This window comes from Spea bombifrons, chromosome 8, assembly GCF_027358695.1.
Source record: "Spea bombifrons isolate aSpeBom1 chromosome 8, aSpeBom1.2.pri, whole genome shotgun sequence".
NCBI lineage: Eukaryota > Metazoa > Chordata > Amphibia > Anura > Pelobatidae > Spea > Spea bombifrons.
In genome coordinates this window covers 6,826,803-6,846,619 of record NC_071094.1, presented here as the reverse complement: position 1 = coordinate 6,846,619, position 19,817 = coordinate 6,826,803, and the positions used below count along the sequence as shown (strand labels likewise).

Here is a 19,817-nt window from a genome sequence, read left to right as displayed (position 1 = left end):
GGGAGTTAGTTTTGGGAAGCCGATCTTTTATTCTAGACATGTGTTTTCTAATCGGAACAATACTTTAAGACATGATTTGGGGCTTGTTTAAAGGAGTTTGTTTAAAGGGCTACCCAAAATCCTGGAGGACAAGGTGAGCCTCAAGGATCTTTTTGAGGGACACTTATCAGAATCTCAGAATTTACCGGTCTAGGCTGATTCTGCTGTCCCTACCAAGAAGCCTCGCTGGATTTTTATGTCGTTAGCAGGTGTAGATCCCATAATTTGACCAGTAGTAAAGTTACCTCCATGGCTATGGGGCAAGTGGTTATTATTTGCATCTAGAAGTAAGGTGATGGGCTTATGGTGCTTATCGAGAAGAAAGGACTTCAGAACCATTGATAAGACAGAGGAGGAACCATATTGCAGAGGACAATATGCTCTAATACGAGCTCTTTGAAGAAAGATTCCAATAGAATCCTAGCAAAGGGAGTTGACATTCTGCGATCCCAGGTGATGTCATACAAGATTGTCGAAATCTGACTGTTAGTGGTTTGATTAACGATCCCACATACGGTTCATTTAAGTCTTTATTAACCTCTGAATAGCTACCCCTTGTACATTGTGGTTTTTTTTTTTTTTTTTTGCTATAACTCAGCTGCTTTATCCACATCAATGGAACCCAAATGAGCGAAGGTAAAGAATAATATATGAGCGAGTGAATGAAGACTGCGAGGTTCCCCATGATTACAGCGCTGTGAGCGCAGCCATAATAGTAATTTACAATCATATTGTAAGGATATATATATATGCAGATCCATAATAAAGGACATTGGGAGTGTGCGCCATACGGTGTGTCCTGATTGGTCAGCGAATGCACACGTCCTATCGGAGTAGGAAAGGCTGGCTAGGATTGGTCAGTGCATTGGGTTCTTTTGATTGGTTACTTTTTATAGCTTTTCCTGGCATGCGCCGCTTTACTGGAAAATCCATTATTTAAACAGCGTCGGTTCCAGCGGAGAGTGAATAGTAGCTTCAGACTGAAAGCCTCATTCAGATCACGCACAGTTCCGAGGACCGACCCATTTCTTACCCCCCCCCAGTTATCCACGCGTGACTTATAAAAAGAACCAAGTCGCTGTAATCTAAACCAGAATAAAAAGAAATATATATCCAGAATTAAAGTCACCGGCTACATAGTTTAATCCTTTTGCATGCTAGGAGTATAAAGGACAGAGCTGGGAGGCAGGCAGGGGCAAATGTATGGGGGAGGGGTTCTGCAGAATGATAGCCGGAGTGTACACTGATTTTAAACTGCTAATGATGTCATTTCTCGCGGATTTGTTGACATCATACGACTGCACATCCCGACATATGGATTGAGTTGCAAAGAGCCAACTTAGCTCTTTTTACAGCTCTGGGCTGTCATGATGCATCTGAAAGTTAGTAAAATGGTAAGCTTAAACTCACAGTTTAGTTAATAAAGCCCATCATAAACATACACATATGATGAAAGGCGTATGGCGCTCCGTGATGTGATAACCTGGCGGCACTTGGTGGGAGAGCGATGCGGACGGGTAGAGCAGAGGTAGCTGCAGGAGGGATGGGGCTAGACAGGTGTGAGGCCCCCGTATTCCACGTTTAATATACGAGCGAGGAGGTGCGGAGGGAAGAGTGAGGAGGGAGGCAGCGATGATCACAGAAAGGAGACTCCTCGGGGGACACGTGGGCAGATTGGCGTCTAATCCTTAATACGAAACACATCTGGAAACAGAAGCGAAAAGCTCCGCTGTCTGCAGCTGCACCAGAGATCTCTCCCCGTGGGGATCTGCCCCGGACTGAGATGGGATGCAGGTCGCAGGCGAGGGAATGCGAGGGGTGAGTTACATCTGGAGGCTGCCTGCGGGGAACAAACCCCAAAGATAATCACAATAATAGCAAATAATAGACAATAGAATAATAATGAAATATAATAAACAATATTTACATAATAAAATCAGTTTGCAAGTCTGGGGTCTCTGTAATTTGGAAGGGGTTAACCCTTTTAGCACTGGTGTGTTGTTACTTGGCTTGCTCCTCTGTTGATGGACGACATAGTAGGCAGGTAATCTTATTTTCGGATATTATAAAACTCAATTATCCGCCCTGGTTAAGACTAAGTGATTTTTTTGTTAAAATGTGGATATATGGAGGAATATCAGCATCAGGACCGGTTTTTAGTTGCTTCATAATATACTCTTTCTGCATCGGCTAATTCCGGCAACGAGATTCTCGGGACATTTACAATTATATAGTTATATATATATATATATACCCATTTCTGTATCTTAATTTGAAAATGAACTAATGATATAAGATGCATTCACCCATCCATCACCTCGAGGTTTAATATTCGATTTATTTTAACGCATCTTTTATTATAGATGAATTGGGCTGCGAAACGCGTGGGCTGATCTGGTTATTGAAGCAGAAAGGCTGCCGTTTTATATGATTCTGTAATACATTTTTCCTTGATTATTATTATTATTTTTTTTAAATTGGTTAAAGAGGCAGTCGCTCGGGTTGGTACTCGGTGATTTACCTTTCCCAGTTTCAGAGTTCTAGTGAATGAACCCAATGGGTTGGCAGCATTAGGTCAGCACGCATTCCCGCGTAGGACAGGGGGCAAATGTACAGGGTATTAGAGCTACTGCAAGGCTTTCTGCCAGAGACGTGGGGAGGATATGTGAGATACATCAAAACGTCAAAAAAATTAAAATAAAATACGACAAAAAGTATAATGAAGGAAACGATGGGAGATCCATCACTTTTGGAACAGTAGCTGAAAGCAAGCATTGCAAAAAAAAATGATATCATACTTCCCAACATCCCAAATGGCCAAGGAGGGACCTGTTGTTTCTGTAAGTCAAAGTGTTATGTTAGATACTACTTGTAAAGTTCTGTTTACACATAATACAGCGCTACGGAATAGGATGGCGCTATGTAAAACAATAGATAATTCAGTTTATACACTTTTACAACATTGGGAGACACTCATACCCATGAACCATTCCGAGATAATAGAAAAGAGGCACGTCACGGGAGGAAAGAGGGAAAAGGGGATTTTGAGGCCAAAAGAGGGACTGTCCCTTCTAAACAGGGAACTTGGGAGGTATAGTATAGCCAATATCGTGTGGTCTTAGTTAGTTGGTCTGACTCCATGATTTCACTTTTTAGCACTGAAATTGATGTGGTGGGCACCTAGGACGTGACGTCATACAAGGTCTTTGGGTGCTCAGTCAGTAGCCCAAACCTGGACTGTTGTGCTGGGACAGGCTTGTGGCTCATTACGTGTGACTTTACTGCCATCTGGTGGACATCCCACTAACTGCAGCACATTTCCCCAGCTAATTCCACGTGTGTGATAGTGACTCACTCGCCCAGGACACATATCAGGGGGGGCTCTGGGGGTATTAAGCTCAGCCCTAGAGGGCAATAACCCCGTCAGGGTATTATGAAATAACTAGGATAATTAACATGGTATATGGATTCCTTAAGCATTACCCCAGAATCATTGTGGCCCCCGGGACCATAGTTAGGGATCTTGGTAAATCTGTGCCCCCTAACCACGCCCACTAAAAGAAAATTGCCTATTTAAATGCCCACCTCTGATGCTCTCTACTTCCTGGTCACGTTAGGCTCAGTGCATCGCCACCCCAATCACCGATTACCCCTACTTTCTACCCCTGGGAAGGGTAAACCCGGTGCCCGCAGCTCTAAGTTGGCGTTATTGCCCGGGGGGGTGGGGGCAGCTTTATTGTTTCTGAGCCTCTCACCCATCAGAACGTATTATATCTACACATTATCGGGGCTTTTAGGGCAGTAGAACCCTGCGATACCCTCATACCCAGCAAAAGAGGGGGCATCAGGGGAGGAAAGAGTTTTTGGCCAAAAGAGGGACTTTCCTTCGTAAACAGGGACACTTAGGAGGTATAGTCCCCTATGGCTTAGCAGTATAGGATTATGGGCATAGGGATGGTTGGCTGTGATTACTGGGAGTTGGAATACTAGAAAGTGATGAGCTGGAAGGGTTTCCATTCTATGCAGTGAATACGTTCTGAGATGTTCTGCAGCAGCTGCGGCCCGCAGTACAGTGACTCTCCCACGGACTCTCCCCGGTACACCCCGTGGCCCCAGTCCGTCCAGTGAGCCTCTATACCCCCGCTGAGCTCCTCCTACCCAAGGGGACCCCCGGCTCCCCACCCCCGCACCTCCCCCTCCCGTCTCCCCCTCCCCTGCTCTGACACGTCCCTCCCGGTGCTCCTGCATGGCCTCGGCCGCTCTCCTGCTACTCCTGCCGGGCCTGGTGCTGGCTGCCGGGCAGGCGCTGGTCCCCGAGCCCGGGCGGGACGGGCCTCCTTCTCTGGTGCTCGCCATTATCGCCCGTAACGCGGCCTATTCTCTGCCCTACAGCCTGGGGGCGCTGGAGAGACTCAACTACCCCAAGGACCGGGTCTCAGTCTGGTGAGGTCTGAGGGGGTGTCTGGGGTGCGTGACGTCATTCTGGGGTGCGTGAAATGTAATGTGTGTGAGTAGGGGGTATGCAGGGCATTATCAGTGTTGATTTATATAGAGGCAGCGTATTCTGTGGCACAGTACAGTGAGTGTTAGCGTGTGCGTCAGTGTGTGTCTGTGTATTAGCGTGTGTGTGTCAGTGTGTGTCTGTGTATTAGCGTGTGTGCGTCAGTGTGTGTCTGTGTATTAGCGTGTGTGCGTCAGTGTGTCTGTGTATTAGCGTGTGTGCGTCAGTGTGTGTCTGTGTATTAGCGTGTGTGCGTCAGTGTGTGTCTGTGTATTAGCGTGTGTGCGTCAGTGTGTGTCTGTGTATTAGCGTGTGTGCGTCAGTGTGTGTCTGTGTATTAGCGTGTGTGCGTCAGTGTGTGTCTGTGTATTAGCGTGTGTGCGTCAGTGTGTGTCTGTGTATTAGCGTGTGTGCGTCAGTGTGTCTGTGTATTAGTGCACGGAGTGGCCTGCATATTTAGGTGCAGAGAAACGTGTCCTTTAGCTGGAAGTGTGTGTTGTAATGTGTCATGTTGTGTCGTGTGTAGGTGCGCCACTGACCACAACGAGGACGCGACTAGCCAGGTGCTGCAGGAATGGCTGGAAGGAGCGCGCCCGTCGTATCGCTCGGTGGAGTGGACCGCGCAGGAGGTGCCCAGGTGATGAGATTCTTCATCCTCGGCGGGGTCTCGGGCTCCGTCTGTTCGTTCCTACATGTCCTTGGCGTGTAGGAAGCTGCATGCGTGTACTTTGACGGGGGTCCCGCATTATATCCCCTCATGTGTCTGCTTCTTTATTTATAATGGTTTATAAGGGACTCTGCTGGGCACTCTGCAGCCGATCCAACCCCAACTTGGGTCCGAAGCTTCAGCTCTATCTGCCCCTGTTTGCCTAAAAAACATTTACCCCCCAACTTCACACACTGATTATTACATATAGATTATTACACACCATGAACTAAACACCATCATGGTACATTACGACATCACCACAACGTTCCCTGCCCACACTATTTCACTAACATCTAATGCCACTTGTCAGCAGATGCCATGTGACCGGTAATTCCCACTGTGATTGGCTACAAGTCCCATAGAGCGTGACCGGTGATTCCCGCTGTGACACCTTTTATATTGACAAATAATTAGTAATAATGATTAATTAGCGCCCCCCCCGCCTCCCACAGGTGGTACCCGGAGGAGACCGGTCCGAAGCATTGGCCCAACGAACGTTACGAGAACGTCATGAAGCTGAGACAGGAGGCGCTGAACTTCGCCCTGAGAAACAAGGCGGACTATATCCTGGTAACGCCAGCGGGTCAGGGGAGTGCACGCTAGGGTAAAGGGGCAACAAGGCTGGGAAATAACATGGGTTATGGAGTGCGTGAGGACGTCGCGTACGTGGTGTAGCCATGAAGAAGGTTGGAGGTCCCTGCCGTGTCGTGTGTTGTGTAGGCCTGTAGAAGGTTGTAGGTCCCTGTCTTGTCGTGCTTGGTGTAGCCGTGTAGAAGGTTGTAGGTCCCTGCCCTGTCGTGTGTGGTGTAGCCGTGTAGAACGTTGTAGGTCCGTGGCATGCATGGTGTAGCCGTGTAGAACGTTGTAGGTCCCTGCCGTGTCATGCGTGGTGTAGCCGTGTAGAACCTTGAAGGTCCCTGCCATGACGTGCGTGGTGTAGCCGTGTAGAACGTTGTAGGTCCCTGCCGTGTCACTTGTGGTGTAGCCATGTAGAACGTTGTAGGTCCCTGCCGTGTCGCGCGCGAGGTGTAGCCGTGTAGAACGTTATAGGTCCGTGTCGTGGGTGGTGTAGTGTAACCGTCTGATCTCTCCCAGTACACAGACGCTGATAACGTCCTGACCAACGAGGAGACTTTACAGCTACTAATGGCGGAGAACAAAACTCTTGTTGCCCCGATGTTGGATTCGCAGACCGGATACTCCAACTTTTGGTGTGGAATTACCCCCCAGGTGAGACCAGCTCACCCCCGGTGTTTCCATTCTCTACATTTACACCGATATGTTGTACGTTAGTCATGTCGTTGGCTCCCCCTCCAGGGATTCTACCGCCGGACTCCTGATTACTACCCCACAAAGAACCGTCAGCGCACCGGCTGCTTCCCGGTACCCATGGTTCATTCCACGTTCCTTCTGGACCTCCGGAGAGAAGAGAGCCGCAGGCTGGCCTTTTACCCTCCGCATGTTAACTACACCTGGACCTTTGATGACATCATTGTCTTTGCTTACTCCTGTTTGGCAGCCGGTGAGAATGATAGGGTTAAGCCCCGTGTCGTTACCCTAGACCCCAGGAAGTCAGGAGACCAAGTACAACATCAGATAGCTCCATGTGGATAGAACAAAAGGGTCTTCTGGGTATGGCCACCAACAAGGGTCTATCTGCTCGTTATTGCCCGTCGTCATTCTTTAATGGGCAGGACTTGAACGTTCTGGGACCACCAGTGGGAGTTTTCCCAGTGCCTTACGAAGAAGCGTGGGGGTCCGTCCTAAATGTGTCTCCATTTTGCAGGGGTACACGGTTATATCTGTAACAAAGACCAGTATGGCTACATCAATGTCCCGGCACAGCCACACCAGGACATGGAGGACGACCATCTGAATTTCGTGCACCTAATGCTCGAAGCCATGGGTGAGTACTGGTGATGGAGGGGGCAGGGAGGGCACGGTGGGGCAGATTTGGGAGGAAAAAATAATAATAATGTTGGAAGTAAGAGATGGCTTGCTGGAGCTGCTGAATAACCTCTCCGTTCTGTTGTGCAGTGGAAGGCTTTCCGTTCCGTCCCTCGCGTTTTGTGTCCGCGCCGCAGAGGAATCCGAACAAGATGGCATTCGACGAGGTAATAGGGGGTCGATAACTTTGTAATAAATTCGGAACAATTTTATTTTATTTATTATTATTATTATTATTATTATTTGCAATTATATATATATAATATAATAATAATATTATTTTTTCATTTGCTTTCCGGTGCCCTGTTCACCCACCTTTATTTAGCCAGTTAAATGGTTTGTAAGGTTTGGCTGCTCTGATCAGACACAAGTAATAATAATGTTTTTCTGCTTCTCTTTAATTCTCAGATTTTTCTGATTAATCTTCCCCGTCGCCCTGAGAGACGGGAGAGGATGCTCCGCTCCTTGTACGAACAGGAGATATCATGCCGTATTTTGAACGCCGTGGATGGGAGGTATGATGTCATCGCACGCAGTAACAACCTCAGACGTTTAGTCTTTTTGAGTCAGGCGTCTATAAATGTCCTTATTATACGTATAGGGTGACCATTCTTTTGTTCCTCTTAGCGCGCTGAACAGCAGCGAGATTAAACGGATGGGGGTGAACCTGCTGCCCGGGTTTTACGATCCATTCTCTGGCCGGACGCTCACCAAGGGCGAGGTGGGCTGCTTCCTGAGCCATTTCCAGATCTGGCAGGAGGTAATGCTCTCAGCGCAGGTTCCTCGGTTCATTTATTCACTCGTGCGCTCTTTAATATTTTTTTTTAAAAAATATTCTACCCTTTTCTGTTTAGATTGTCGATCGGCAGCTCGACGCGACCCTGGTGTTCGAGGACGACGTACGCTTTGGGTCGTTCTTCAAGAGAAAAATGGTCCGCCTGATGGACGGCGTCCGTCGCTCACAGCTGGACTGGGATCTCATGTGAGGACAGAATTATTGCAGAGCTTCGGCCCATAATTAAGTGGATTTACCAAGCGGGCTTAAAGACCACTCAGGATGGGTTCTGGTCTCTTGTAGATACATCGGCAGGAAGCAGGTGACCACAGATCCGGAGCCGCCGGTGGCCGATGTTCCTGACCTCGTCGTGGCTGGTTACTCCTACTGGACGCTGTGCTACGTCATCTCGCTGCAAGGTGCCCAGAAACTCCTGAACGCCGAGCCTCTCTCCAAAATGCTTCCGGTCGATGAGTTCCTGCCCATCATGTCGGACGCGCACCCAAAGTACGTAACCCCCGCTTTTACAGGTTACACTTTGATGGGGGGGGGGTGATCCATCTCCTTCTTCCTCTGTGTGTCTTGAGACGTGGATTCTCCGGATATATTTTATTGGGTCGTATATATTCATTTCTTATTTTTCTTCCCCTTTTTTTCTCTATTTTCCTTTCATCGTCTTTTCATTTTTCTTTTTTCTTTTCTTGCCTTTATTAATCTACTATATTAAGTCAGTTTACTTGTACATGTAAATATTTCAGCGTCCCCCTCCCCCTTTATTGGCGTACGGCCCAAAATGTCTTGGTCACCGTCTCGTTATATACCCTGCCTCTCTCTCTCTCTCTGCAGCGAGGAGTACAAACGGCACTTTTTGAACCGGAACCTGCGTGTTTTCTCCATTCACCCTCTTCTTGTGTATCCCACTCATTACACGGGGGAGCCCAGCTGGCTGAGCGACACGGAGACCTCCACTCTATGGGATGACGATAAGGTGCACACAGACTGGAGCGGCTCGCAGAAGACCCTCAAAGACTCCCGGGGGGACCCCGTTCATCGCGGGTTACACTCTGCGCAACACGATGAGCTCTGACCTTCTGATGATGTCAGAAGATCTTCTGGATCATACCCAATGTGGCTAAAAAGGGGGATACGAGGACATCAAAATACACCCTTTGCTGACCGTGGGGGAACACGCAGCCTTTTCCATTAGCAGGCTACCTGTGGAAATTGCGGGTCTTTTGTCGAACATGAGAAGTTTACCAATTTCACCTCTTAAAATGTAAAAATGTAGCCCGAAAATGGCTGCACAGCTGCGCTGCGACCAAACATTTGGAGAGGGGAATTACTATTGATATAAGCTGCCGTTACATTCCCATAGTGATGCTTTAACGGGGAGGCACAGCAAAAAGGGGGGGCTAAAGTTTAAAAGACAGTTTTCATGGATCCGCTGCAAAAAAAATGCTTAGTTTTCAGTTTCAAACCAGTGAAAAGGACTAATTGAGCAAATAGCAAGGTGGGCTTTGAAATATGACATCATCATTTAGAATGGTGAGCTTTGTCAATACGCAATACTTAAAGGGACGTTCCATGGCAAAAGAATAACCTAAGTGTTAAATACAGTCCTGGATACAGTAGTCTAGAGGAGCAGTGGAGGTAATGGGTTAATTTTTTTTCCTAATATGCTAACACAACATTTTGGGGGGTTTCCTATTGAATATTGGTGCTAAAGGTTTTTTTTAATTTTATTATATTTAAATTCATTTATCTTGTACTGTAATAATAATAAGAAGAAAAATACTGCGAAATCTGGATTTCAGGACGTTTTTTTTTATGTATATTAAATACATTTTGTAAATAAACTATTTCTCTGAAAGTCTCTTGAGATTATTGGCAGAAGAAAGAGCGCCGTACTCAGACCCTAATCCATCCTTAGGAGCCATATGTATATGGCATGTTTAAATTCCCCTCGCTGTATTACCCTCTACCACTTCTGCTGGGAGGCTGTTCCACTTATCTACCACTCTCTAGGTAAAATAAAAATTCCTTACTATATTACATGTTATATGTAGCTATATACATGTATGTTATATGTAGCTATGTATATTATATGTAGTTATATACATGTATGTTATATATAGCTATGTACATGTATATTATATGTAGATGTGTACATGTAGGTGGGATGGTTTTTAAGCCATTATATTTTTATATAGAAATATTTCCTTATTTTCCCTGATTTTGTTCATTTTTGGGACTTCTTCAGCCTCTCCAATAAACCTCTACCTCGTCCTGCCCCAAACCTGTCAATCTAAGCCTCGCAGTACCGCCCCCTGCAAGACACGCCCTTTCTATCACTTCGGTGACTTCCCCCAAACTTCGTCTCCTAGCGACGGGACGCGGTGTATCCGCTGCAGACTGGGCCAGGGGTACCGGGGACACCGGCCACCGGCGCCATGCCCCCCAAAAAGAAAGGGACCGGGAAGCGCAGCGCAAAGGGAAAGAAAGCCAAGGAGCCGGAGAAGGTGAGAGGAGAGCCGCTGAATGAGCAAAGCAAGGAGTTCTACCAGCTGCAGATCCGGGACCTGGAGGACCGGCTGGAGAGGTGAGTGCGGCCTCAGCTGCTGCAGCACCGCTTGGCACTCCAAAAGCTGTTTACCGGGATATGACTATAGTAACAAAGACATGCTTTATAGAAGATTGCTTTGCAGCCACATCTCATACCTCAGCTCACCCCCAGCAGTTGTAGGCATTACTACTTTCAGAACTACAATCCCTATCATGCTCAGGCAGTCGCAATGAACTTTAGTAGGTGTAGCGCCTGATCTCTTCTAGAAAATTGTTAATAGAAATGATGTGATTTAATCTGAAGGCCCGGGTATCCTGCTTTTCCATCGTAAAGTGAAGGCGGGTGACTGAGCCACATTAGGCCACAGAGACAACGATTTATATTTTAAATAACAATCATGCCCACCGGGTAGAGAAATAAATACCCGGGTTTTTATTCCCTTTATAAATAAAATGACTGAACAGACAATAAGACAAAACCTACACTACTGTTTGGGGTCACTTAGAATTTAGTTTTTGAAAGAAAAGCAAATTTTGTCCGTTAAAATAACATGAAATGAATCAGAAATCCAGCGCAGACGGGGTTAATGTTGGAAATGACTATTGTAGCTGGAAATGGCTGATTTTTAATGGAATCTCTTCATAGGCGTACAGAGGCCTTCATCACTCCCATCACTCCTGTGTTCCAATGGCCCTTTATCACTCCCATCACTCCTGTGTTCCAATGGCCCTTTATCACTCCCATCACTCCTGTGTTCCAATGGCCCTTTATCACTCCCATCACTCCTGTGTTCCAATGGCCCTTTATCACTCCCATCAATCACTGTTTATAAACCGAGTCTGATGAAAATGATTATTTAGATCTGAATTATGTGTCTGAACGGTAAAACGACTGTCTGTTAACCACTCAGGTACCAGAAGAAATGGGATGAAATTACCGCAAAAGAGAGCCTGGTCCAGGCTCAGTATGGCCAACTGGCCAGCGACAAGAAAGAAATCGTGTCCTTCCTGAAACGGACCCTGAACCAGCGCATGGACGAGATCGCTGACCTGAACGAGCAGCTCGTGGGACTTCAGCAGGCCAAGGATGCAGAGAAAGACACGTACGAGGCGCAGCTCGCGCATGTGCGCCATGAGTTCCAGGAGACCAAAGACCGTCTCACCTCCGAGAACATGCTGCTAGGTATCTAATTCTCTGGTTGACTGTGGATTAAATTAAATAAAGATTCTATCATCATACTGTTAACGGTTTTGAGGCATGACACTCCTTCGGGGTCTGGGGTAGATGCGAGGACATTAGAACACAGGAGTGATGGGAGTGATAAAGAGCCAATGGAACACAGGAGTGATGGGAGTGATTAGACAGCCTTTACAAATTACAGTCTATTGTCTATTGTTATTTTATTGATCCAATGCGGTTATATACATGGGGGAATCTGTATTTTGGACATGGGACTGACTTCCTTTTTGTCTTCCTTTTTGCAGCTGGAAAGCTGGCCTCGCTGGAAGAGTTCAGGGTGCAGAAAGAGGAGCTGACGGCCAAGTTTGCAGCTCTTGAGGAAAAACTTAGGAAGCAAGAAGAAGATCACAAAGAGATGATTTACAAATTAGAGAAGAAAGGTGTGCTGGACAAAGACAGGTCGGTAACATGGAACACAATTCCTATGGATATTTTTTTTGTCTCAATAAATGACAGATAAGGTTTGATGTTTCACATTAGATGAAAAATAACTATATGGGGAAATAATTCTTATCTGTCGTAACGTTCCATGTTTCTTTACTTATTTAATGTTACAGTTGAGTGTCAGTTTGTATTGATTAGGAACTTTACTCCTTCTCATGCCCCAGGTTGAAGAAAGAGATGGTGCAACGCGTTAATACAGTGGCTGCCGAATTCCGCCGGGTGTCTAACAACCAGATGGCGGAGACGACCAAGCGGGCCATCCGTGAGAACGTGTCCATCAGTTCGCAGCTTGCCAAGATGTCTGACAAGAGCATGGAGCTGATACACGAGAACGACTGCCTGAAAGAGCGAGTGGGAGAGTTGAGGAAAGAGCTGGAGGTGCTGGAGGAAAGTGAGCAGGAACTGGTGAAAACCAATCTTAGCAACCAAAAGGTGAGCAGCGCACCAGTCATGGCTGAGGTTGGTGCCTGTGTCAGTGGAAATCTAATACTGTCGGAAGCCATATCTACTTCACTTTGCGTATGGGAGGGTCCGGGAATGCCTAGGAGTCCCAACATCCTCACCATCACCGTGAATGGCCTCAGTTTTGGTGAAGTGTCCTATTTAGGAATTAAATTGCTGTCAGACATGGATTTCATGTTCTAAAACAAGCATGGCAAACCGGCAAAGCTCACGCGCATTGCTGCTTGCCATATCACATTCGTACAATCTGCATGCGCATCTCTTTCGTACATTGTGCTTCCAATCCGGGACCTGTTCATTGCCAGGTATGGTGAATACAGTTGATATTCAGATCAACAAGGCCAGTTTGATTGAATTGACTTAAATGGAGCAAATCATAGAATCAATAGATTTCAAATCAACTCATCTCGAATCACCTTGACTCACCTTCCATAGCAGTATAAAGCATAGCAGCCAATCTGTTCATAGAAAGGAGTTGGCTGTCAAGTTACAAGGGGCTCCAATGCAACCAAATCCAAACTAACTCTGCAGGTAGCTTCAGGAGAATAGATTAGTACAGGGGTGTCCAACCTGCGGCCCTCCAGCTGCTGCAGGACTACATCTCCCATACTCCTCAGCCAGCCCATTAGCTGAAAGATCATATGGGAGATGTAATCCTGCAGCAGCTGGAGGGCCGCAAATTGGACACCCCTGGATTAGTACATGGTTGCATCTACAAACCAAGGTCCATATGATACCCATAAAATAATTCCCCTGAACCTCTTATGAACACCCAAGGAACAGTATTATGGTGCAAGGCCAGGTTGGGACACACATGGCGAAACTGACGCCCCTTCTGAACACTGGAGGCTGTTCCTTGACATGTACATCCTGGCAGAATGTTGCATGTATATACGTAGCTAAATTATTCGTTATTTTAACCCCTGTGGAACTATACATTATTGAGATGGTATAAAGTGACGGACACATATTTAGCCTTTTGAAGTTTGGAAATAGTGTTAATACACATGGAATATACCGTAATAGCTGTTCCTTATATACTATACTCTCCCAGGTGATCCAGATGTTGAAAGAGAAGTGCCAGCAACAACGGGAACTGCTTGACTCGTCTGAGAAGACAGAGCAGGACCTGACCGACGTGCAGATGAAACACCAGGACCTTCAGGAAGAAGCTCAGTCATTGAGGCGAGTACCTTGACAGACAGTGTCCTTCTAGGGGACGTTAACGGGACACTCCAGCCATCAAATGCGCTTTAAGGCACATGATGGCTGGGTGTCCCTTTTAAATTAAAAGTTGTCTCCCCTTGAAAATGCACGCACCAGAATCTGCTCTATGCATTTGCCTTTTTCCCCACATCCATGGCATGGATGAGATGTCTTTGGCTGCGCACGCACTGTATATTCACCACCAGAAAGCCCCAGAGTTCCAGCGGGCCAATGACTCCGTGCATGGAGATAAACGGGAGCGCTTTCCTACCGCTGCCGAAAGCGACACGCAAGCAGACCGCGGCGAGCGTGGCGTACCGCAGCTCCTGTATATAATTATCTGGTATATAACGTGGCTCGTGTTCTGCAGGCAGAAAGTATCCGCTCTGGAAGAAGAATTGCAGAAATCTGAGCAGGAAAAGAAGAATCTGTCCCAACGGCTGGATGAAGAAAGGAGGAGACAGTTATCGGTGGAAAGGGTCCTGGGCCAGGCTGCCGTCTCCCTGAAAGATGTTCTCCTGGTAGGCAGACAAACACTTAGCACTATACAGTTTCTTCAATCACAGAAGAGGCTATGAACATCAGATGTAATTCATTACATTACATTGATTTATATGTAAAATGCTGTAATTTACAAAGGTGCCACATGATTTGATGGCAGAAGGCAGGTGAACATTTAAGCCCTCAGGTACATGATTTAAGCCCGTGAGCTGTGAGGGGAAGGGCGTCATATATTTTTTCTATGGGCTTCATGATGTAAGCGAGAGTTATTTATAACAGAACAATGGGGAGTTGACTAAGTCCCGTTAGGATTATGGCAGACCCCGGCTTTAGTTTACAGCTTAATAGCCCTATACCATGTCTATATCTACTTTATTCTAAACTGTCAAATTATCCGTGTTGATGGCGTCTCTGCAGGAAACACCAAGAGAAGAGGACGAGGAAACGGAAGTGACTTTCCTAGCCAGACGCAACCAGATGCTCCAGAATCTTCTCCAACTGCTGGACAGCGCAGCGACTCTGGGTCTGGGACCCAAACTCCACGACTTCCGGAGCAAAGACATCCATCTCACCGAACACAACGCGGCACCGAAGGACGGCAGGTAAAATAAGATGGGTGCCCGGGGGGGTCGGAAGTTTAATACCTGTAAATCGTAACAAAATCACTTAACCTACATGCTGTATGGTAAGAAATTCATTAATACAATAAATATATTATATTTTCCTTGCACACTGGTCATAAAAATGGCAGCTGTGCAATTAGGCGTACAATATATGTCTTAATTAGGAAGATGATGAAGAATAGGGGCAGGTTTATATACCTAAGGTGCAGATATCTTGATCCGTCGGTTTGCCTAAGGTCTATACTGAATGGCTAACAAACGGACAGATCAAGATATCTATTGAGACATCAACTGGAACCCTAATACAACTATGCATTATTTGGGCACCCTGAAAATCAGTGTCCTGGTGTAGCCCTTCCCACGTGGCAACTGTCACCCATGTAAACTCTTCCATTACCCGTTATAACATTTACTAACCCCTTGAATGGTACAATATGAGCCGCAAACTAACAAAATAAAAAAGCCAAATGCCTGGCTACTAAACACAGAATTGTCCTTTCCAGGTTCCCGACGTCTCCAGAAATAAAGGGACCCGGCGTCCTCCCTCACTATAGGATGGGAGACTTGGGGTTGGTGCCCAGGCAGGATGCCCCCACAGCCCTGCTCGGCAAAATCGGAATGCTCTCCAAAACCACCAGGCTTGGACCATTACGGGGAAATCCTAATACACCGAAGGTATAGACTGAGACGTGGACCGAAAGGACCGAGGGTGGGGTAATGGTAAAAGAAACCTTTCTCTAAAACACATTTACATCAGTCCCAGTTTGTGTATATTCCTTACTACATAACTGGTGCAGGACTCACGCGGTACCCCATTCCCCTCATAGCAAAGAGCTGAAGGATTCAAGTGATATGGTGGCCTGGCTCACCACACACTAGCTCAGGTATTACCAGTGAAGAAAATAAATATTAATGGAGGATATCACCACGTTTCCTTAGTGTCAGATGTTTTGGGCCAATTTAGTGAAATTATGATTAGGAGTATGAAAAAGCAAACAGTCCAAACCACTGGTTTCCAGTTGTCCCACTGCAGAATGGTTTGGGTTTTCATTACCTCCTTACATCAACATGGGCACTTTGGTCACTCGGCCTGTCTGACAGGTCCTCAGTGCTGGTTAAAGGGCCACCTAAGTCTATGTAAGGAGGTCCTGAGAGCCTGTTCTGGAATCCGTGTAGACTGTAGCCAATGACCACTGAAAAATATGAATAAAGTTGAAGGTTTTTGTGAAAAGACATCCGGAGAAAAATGAACTTGATGGACGTTTCTGCTCTTCTAATCCGCTTGTAGAACGTGATCTCCCTGAGCTTAGAGGAAAAGCAAATCAAACCAACCCCAGCCGTTCTGCCAGGGATCCCGCCATCCAACAAGACCCTCCTCGTGGCCAAGTGAAAATTCTCAGGGAACTTGCAAGTACGTAGGGATACTAATAGAAATAAACATGCTTGAAAGATGGAGATACAATTATTCTGTCATCTCAACAATAAAGCAGGAAAAAAACAGATATTTCTTTAAAAAAAAAAGGCAAAGTGATCAATTTCATATGGTGGCGATTTATTTCTCCCAAAATATTTAAATAAAGTACAATGTATAAATAATATGTATAGCATCAAAAACTATAATAATATTACTTGGCTGGTCCATCAGAATTAATAAAAGAAGAACAGTGTTTATCTTCACATTGATAAAAGGCCAGTAAAATAAACTCCATTCTGGCATCAATACGAAATGTAATAAAAACCTTTAATCTGCCTTACTATACCTACGCAAATTTTACTAAATTATTTTGTTGATATTAAACTTTTCCTATAGTCCTAGGGGTTTATTAAGGAACAGGATTTGGCTTATGTTAGAAAAATGTCAGAATCAGAATGATGATTAAAAGTAGATAAGAGGTTATATAAACCACGTAATCCAAACGTGTAATCAGACAACGCTTCGACTTTTGTGTGTTGTGTGCCTTGTCTCGATTATGCGCATGATCTAATTAAAGGAAAACTTTTTTCTGAGGAGAATTCAACCATTATTTCAACTAACAGCTTAGATCCTCAGGGGTGGGGTCTCTAGCTCTGTGTGGGAGGATGGGTGTGGTTTTGATGATGAGCCCCTCCCTTGGAGTTGTAATATAAAAAGTTCAAGTGTTGTGCTACATAACAACCTTCTGAATCAGTTAATGCCGAGTTGGCTTTTGACCAACTATTGATGGGACTGCTTTTCTTTTGTAGGACAGTTTCTTGGCATTTTACTAAAACCCACAGAACTAGGTAATCTCCTTCCTTCTCCAAAAATCCCTCTTCCTACTGCTAAGGCTGCCAGCTTCCACCAAAAGGGAAGGAGAAGCTTAGCTAAAAGCATAAAATGACAATATGAGTGTGCCAAAATTCATGTTCTGATGAAGAACACGGCAAGATGTCCCCTGTCCGTTTACGACTGACCTTACGGACAGCGAGGAACCATACACCAAGTTGCAGTATTTGTATTGTATTAAAAAAATAACTTTTTAACAAAAATAACAATTAATACAACCATACAGCAGCATGCATATCTACTTGTGATCACCTCCAGCTTCTTGAATTGTCACATTAGGCGATTCAGTTCTTATCCTCTGCCGGATGTGAGCAAGCACCATGTCTACCCCCTGCTCCAAAACCTGCGGCAGAATCTCCTGCTCCGGTCTCGTGAAAGGTTCAAGTACGTGTCGGACGATAGAAGAATGGTGGACGGGTCGCCCGATGCCCACCAAGAGCCTGACCATAACCTGCAACAAAACAAACAGTGGGCTGCCTGTAGGACGGTGGTTCAAATTTATATTACATCATAAACTCACATCAGACTGCAAGTATTCGATGCAGGAACGAACTCCGTTATGGCCCCTAGGAGGAAAAAAAAGAATATTAGAAGATGTAGCTTGAAAGAAATGCTCTAAAGTAGTAATATATATATACACTTAATAATATATATATATATACGATGTCAAACCTAAAAATTAAAGTACTCAAAGGAAATTTCAGAGATTCTCAGGAAAGAAAAACATTTGAGATGAAAATGATTACACATTTTAACACCATAAAAGAGGGACTTAATGTGGATTCTGGTTTCCTTACACACTACCAGAACTTCGTATGAACTTCATCTAGTCATCCAATGTCTAATTGCTGTTATCTTTGATGCTTTACTGTGGTTATTGGTTCCCTAAGTTTATTTGTTCTGTCCCTGGGTTATCTCTCTACCTCTCTGCATTTCTCACCTCCAGACCTATTATTTACGACACCCCACTCAACCCCCCCCACCCTTCTCTTATACCATCACTTGTTTTAAGTTGTAACCTCTATCATGTTGATTAGTATTCCGTCAGTCCTGATGAAGGGAGGATAACTCTCGAAAGCTTGTCTTTTTAATATTATGTTAGTCCAATAAAAAAGGTATCACCGCATACTCTGCAATACTCTATTTTTTGACATCGTGTCTACTGGACTAATACGGCTTCACTCTTTTACATTATATATATATATATATATATATATATATATATATATATATATAAATATATATATATATACTTAATATACTATAAACAGACTCACAAGCATACTTGGTTTCACGGTGAGTTTCTTTATATGACCTTTTCCTCTCCTTCTCTTTTAAATAGTTATTTGCAGCATTTATTACCTTAACATTTAGGGTTAAAGATCTCAGATGAAATAGTTTAATATTTGGATTAAAGGGATTCTATCGGGGATTCTCTGAACAGGTGATTTAACTTTTATTTATTCATGATTAAGCTTTTAATTTCTTTGTCAAATAATATTTTGTGGAAGCTCTAACTCGTGGTCTTTCTTATAAGTAAATTGAGGCATTTCTGTCTACTTAAAGCTGCTGTTCCACTTGCCGTGTGAATGTAAACACTTTTATAACCAAACCCAGAATTAAAGGCATAATCTGCAATGAATCTGATGAATGAATTTGATGAATGACCGATGAACCAAAAACCCTTTCCAGAAATAAATATCTGTCTTTGCCTCGTTCAAGAAACCAAACCTTGCGCTTCCGCCGAGCTTCAGCGACACCTTTCCAATTGGCTTATCCAGCTCATCGTGCAGAAGATAAATATTTCCGGGGGTCAGATGATACTTTTCCGCTAGCAAACAAATAAAGAGAGAGAGAAAAGGTTTTATTAAGTAATATGGAAAGTAAAACATGGTGTTCTGCATCATTATAACCTATTAATCCTATTTCTAAAACGTCATCGACGCGCCACGGTTACGTTATAAAGAGCGTAAAGTCCACGGGACGGGCTCGCTTACCAGCTCTGGCTACGCTCTTCCCATTAATATTCATTAACTGACGAGGTTTTAAAAGCACGACCCGCTGCCCGTCGATCTGGGTTTGGATAATGTCGGCTTTTGACTGCTTGTCGCTTTTCCATTGGTCTGCGACGTTCAGCCGCCGAGCCAGCAGATTGACGGCTGCCATGCCGACGCTGTGTCTGGTACCCGCCATCCCGTGGTTCCCCAGGCCAACTACCTGATGGCAGAAAAGTATTTTATTATGTTTAGAAAAATCTAAGACAAACATATAGGCAAAAGATCAACCTAAATGACATTAGTTATATAGATATATTTAAACGTAGGATGCAGGTGATTTTAGGACACAGGATCAGAATCAGCCGGCAGATCAGAACAATTTGGCCCGTTTTTCCTGCAAAAAAGACCTTGTCGTTGGTCTCATCTTAAATTCAAGAGCCTCTACCACTTCAGCTGGGAGACTAATCCACTTACCTACTACCCCTCAAAAAGTGAAAACTTCCTTA

At 45.0% G+C, this 19,817-nt stretch overlaps 4 protein-coding genes across 6 annotated transcripts in view; 3 read left to right on the top strand and 1 right to left on the bottom strand.

Annotated features, from left to right (window-relative positions):
* Positions 1-4,235: 4,235 nt before the first annotated feature.
* CERCAM (cerebral endothelial cell adhesion molecule) lies at positions 4,236-9,110 on the top strand. The gene is made up of 12 exons (XM_053472866.1): positions 4,236-4,482; positions 5,067-5,177; positions 5,702-5,819; positions 6,345-6,479; positions 6,567-6,771; positions 7,036-7,155; positions 7,287-7,363; positions 7,605-7,711; positions 7,824-7,956; positions 8,051-8,178; positions 8,275-8,478; positions 8,818-9,110. Exons 1-12 carry the CDS (start codon positions 4,286-4,288, stop codon positions 9,056-9,058), a joined length of 1,776 nt encoding a protein of 591 aa, XP_053328841.1. The 5' UTR covers positions 4,236-4,285; the 3' UTR covers positions 9,059-9,110.
* Positions 9,111-10,359: 1,249 nt separating this feature from the next.
* On the top strand, positions 10,360-16,549 carry CFAP157 (cilia and flagella associated protein 157). Of its 3 annotated transcripts, none has more exons than XM_053473368.1 (9): positions 10,360-10,570; positions 11,445-11,716; positions 12,019-12,172; positions 12,382-12,649; positions 13,734-13,864; positions 14,256-14,406; positions 14,804-14,988; positions 15,513-15,684; positions 16,298-16,549. In XM_053473368.1, exons 1-9 carry the CDS (start codon positions 10,422-10,424, stop codon positions 16,397-16,399), a joined length of 1,584 nt encoding a protein of 527 aa, XP_053329343.1. In that variant the 5' UTR covers positions 10,360-10,421; the 3' UTR covers positions 16,400-16,549. The 3 variants fall into 3 exon arrangements, with proteins under 3 accessions (XP_053329343.1, XP_053329342.1, XP_053329344.1); XM_053473367.1 differs by having other exon boundaries at positions 13,734-13,868; positions 14,260-14,406; XM_053473369.1 differs by lacking the exon at positions 16,298-16,549 and having other exon boundaries at positions 13,734-13,868; positions 14,260-14,406; positions 15,513-15,690.
* A 917-nt stretch (positions 16,550-17,466) lies between these two features.
* On the bottom strand, positions 17,467-19,774 carry PTRH1 (peptidyl-tRNA hydrolase 1 homolog). Its single transcript, XM_053473435.1, has 4 exons — positions 19,312-19,774; positions 19,046-19,145; positions 17,835-17,880; positions 17,467-17,765 (listed from the first exon to the last, which is right to left on the bottom strand). Exons 1-4 carry the CDS (start codon positions 19,580-19,582, stop codon positions 17,553-17,555), a joined length of 630 nt encoding a protein of 209 aa, XP_053329410.1. The 5' UTR covers positions 19,583-19,774; the 3' UTR covers positions 17,467-17,552.
* SPTAN1 (spectrin alpha, non-erythrocytic 1) overlaps positions 19,639-19,817 on the top strand; it is a 21,110-nt gene continuing 20,931 nt past the window's right edge. Inside the window, exon 1 of the mRNA XM_053473328.1 lies at positions 19,639-19,644. Coding sequence (XP_053329303.1) covers positions 19,639-19,644 — 6 coding nt within the window. The remainder of the gene's footprint in view (positions 19,645-19,817) is intronic.

Bases quoted from the DNA above. Each gene is read 5' to 3' on its own strand.
- CFAP157 (XM_053473368.1), top strand. From the start codon at position 10,422: ATGCCCCCCAAAAAGAAAGGGACCGGGAAGCGCAGCGCAAAGGGAAAG. The intron at 10,571-11,444 runs GTGAGTGCGGCC...TTAACCACTCAG, and splicing joins CTGGAGGACCGGCTGGAGAG to GTACCAGAAGAAATGGGATG. The intron at 15,685-16,297 runs GTATAGACTGAG...ATCCGCTTGTAG, and splicing joins GAAATCCTAATACACCGAAG to AACGTGATCTCCCTGAGCTT.
- PTRH1 (XM_053473435.1), bottom strand. From the start codon at position 19,582: ATGTTTGTCTTAGATTTTTCTAAACATAATAAAATACTTTTCTGCCAT. The intron at 17,881-19,045 runs GTTTGGTTTCTT...TTTTCCTCCTAG, and splicing joins AAGCTCGGCGGAAGCGCAAG to GGGCCATAACGGAGTTCGTT. The intron at 17,766-17,834 runs GTGAGTTTATGA...GTTTTGTTGCAG, and splicing joins TCGAATACTTGCAGTCTGAT to GTTATGGTCAGGCTCTTGGT.
- CERCAM (XM_053472866.1), top strand. From the start codon at position 4,286: ATGGCCTCGGCCGCTCTCCTGCTACTCCTGCCGGGCCTGGTGCTGGCT. The intron at 6,772-7,035 runs GTGAGAATGATA...TCCATTTTGCAG, and splicing joins TTACTCCTGTTTGGCAGCCG to GGGTACACGGTTATATCTGT. The intron at 7,957-8,050 runs GTAATGCTCTCA...TTTTCTGTTTAG, and splicing joins ATTTCCAGATCTGGCAGGAG to ATTGTCGATCGGCAGCTCGA.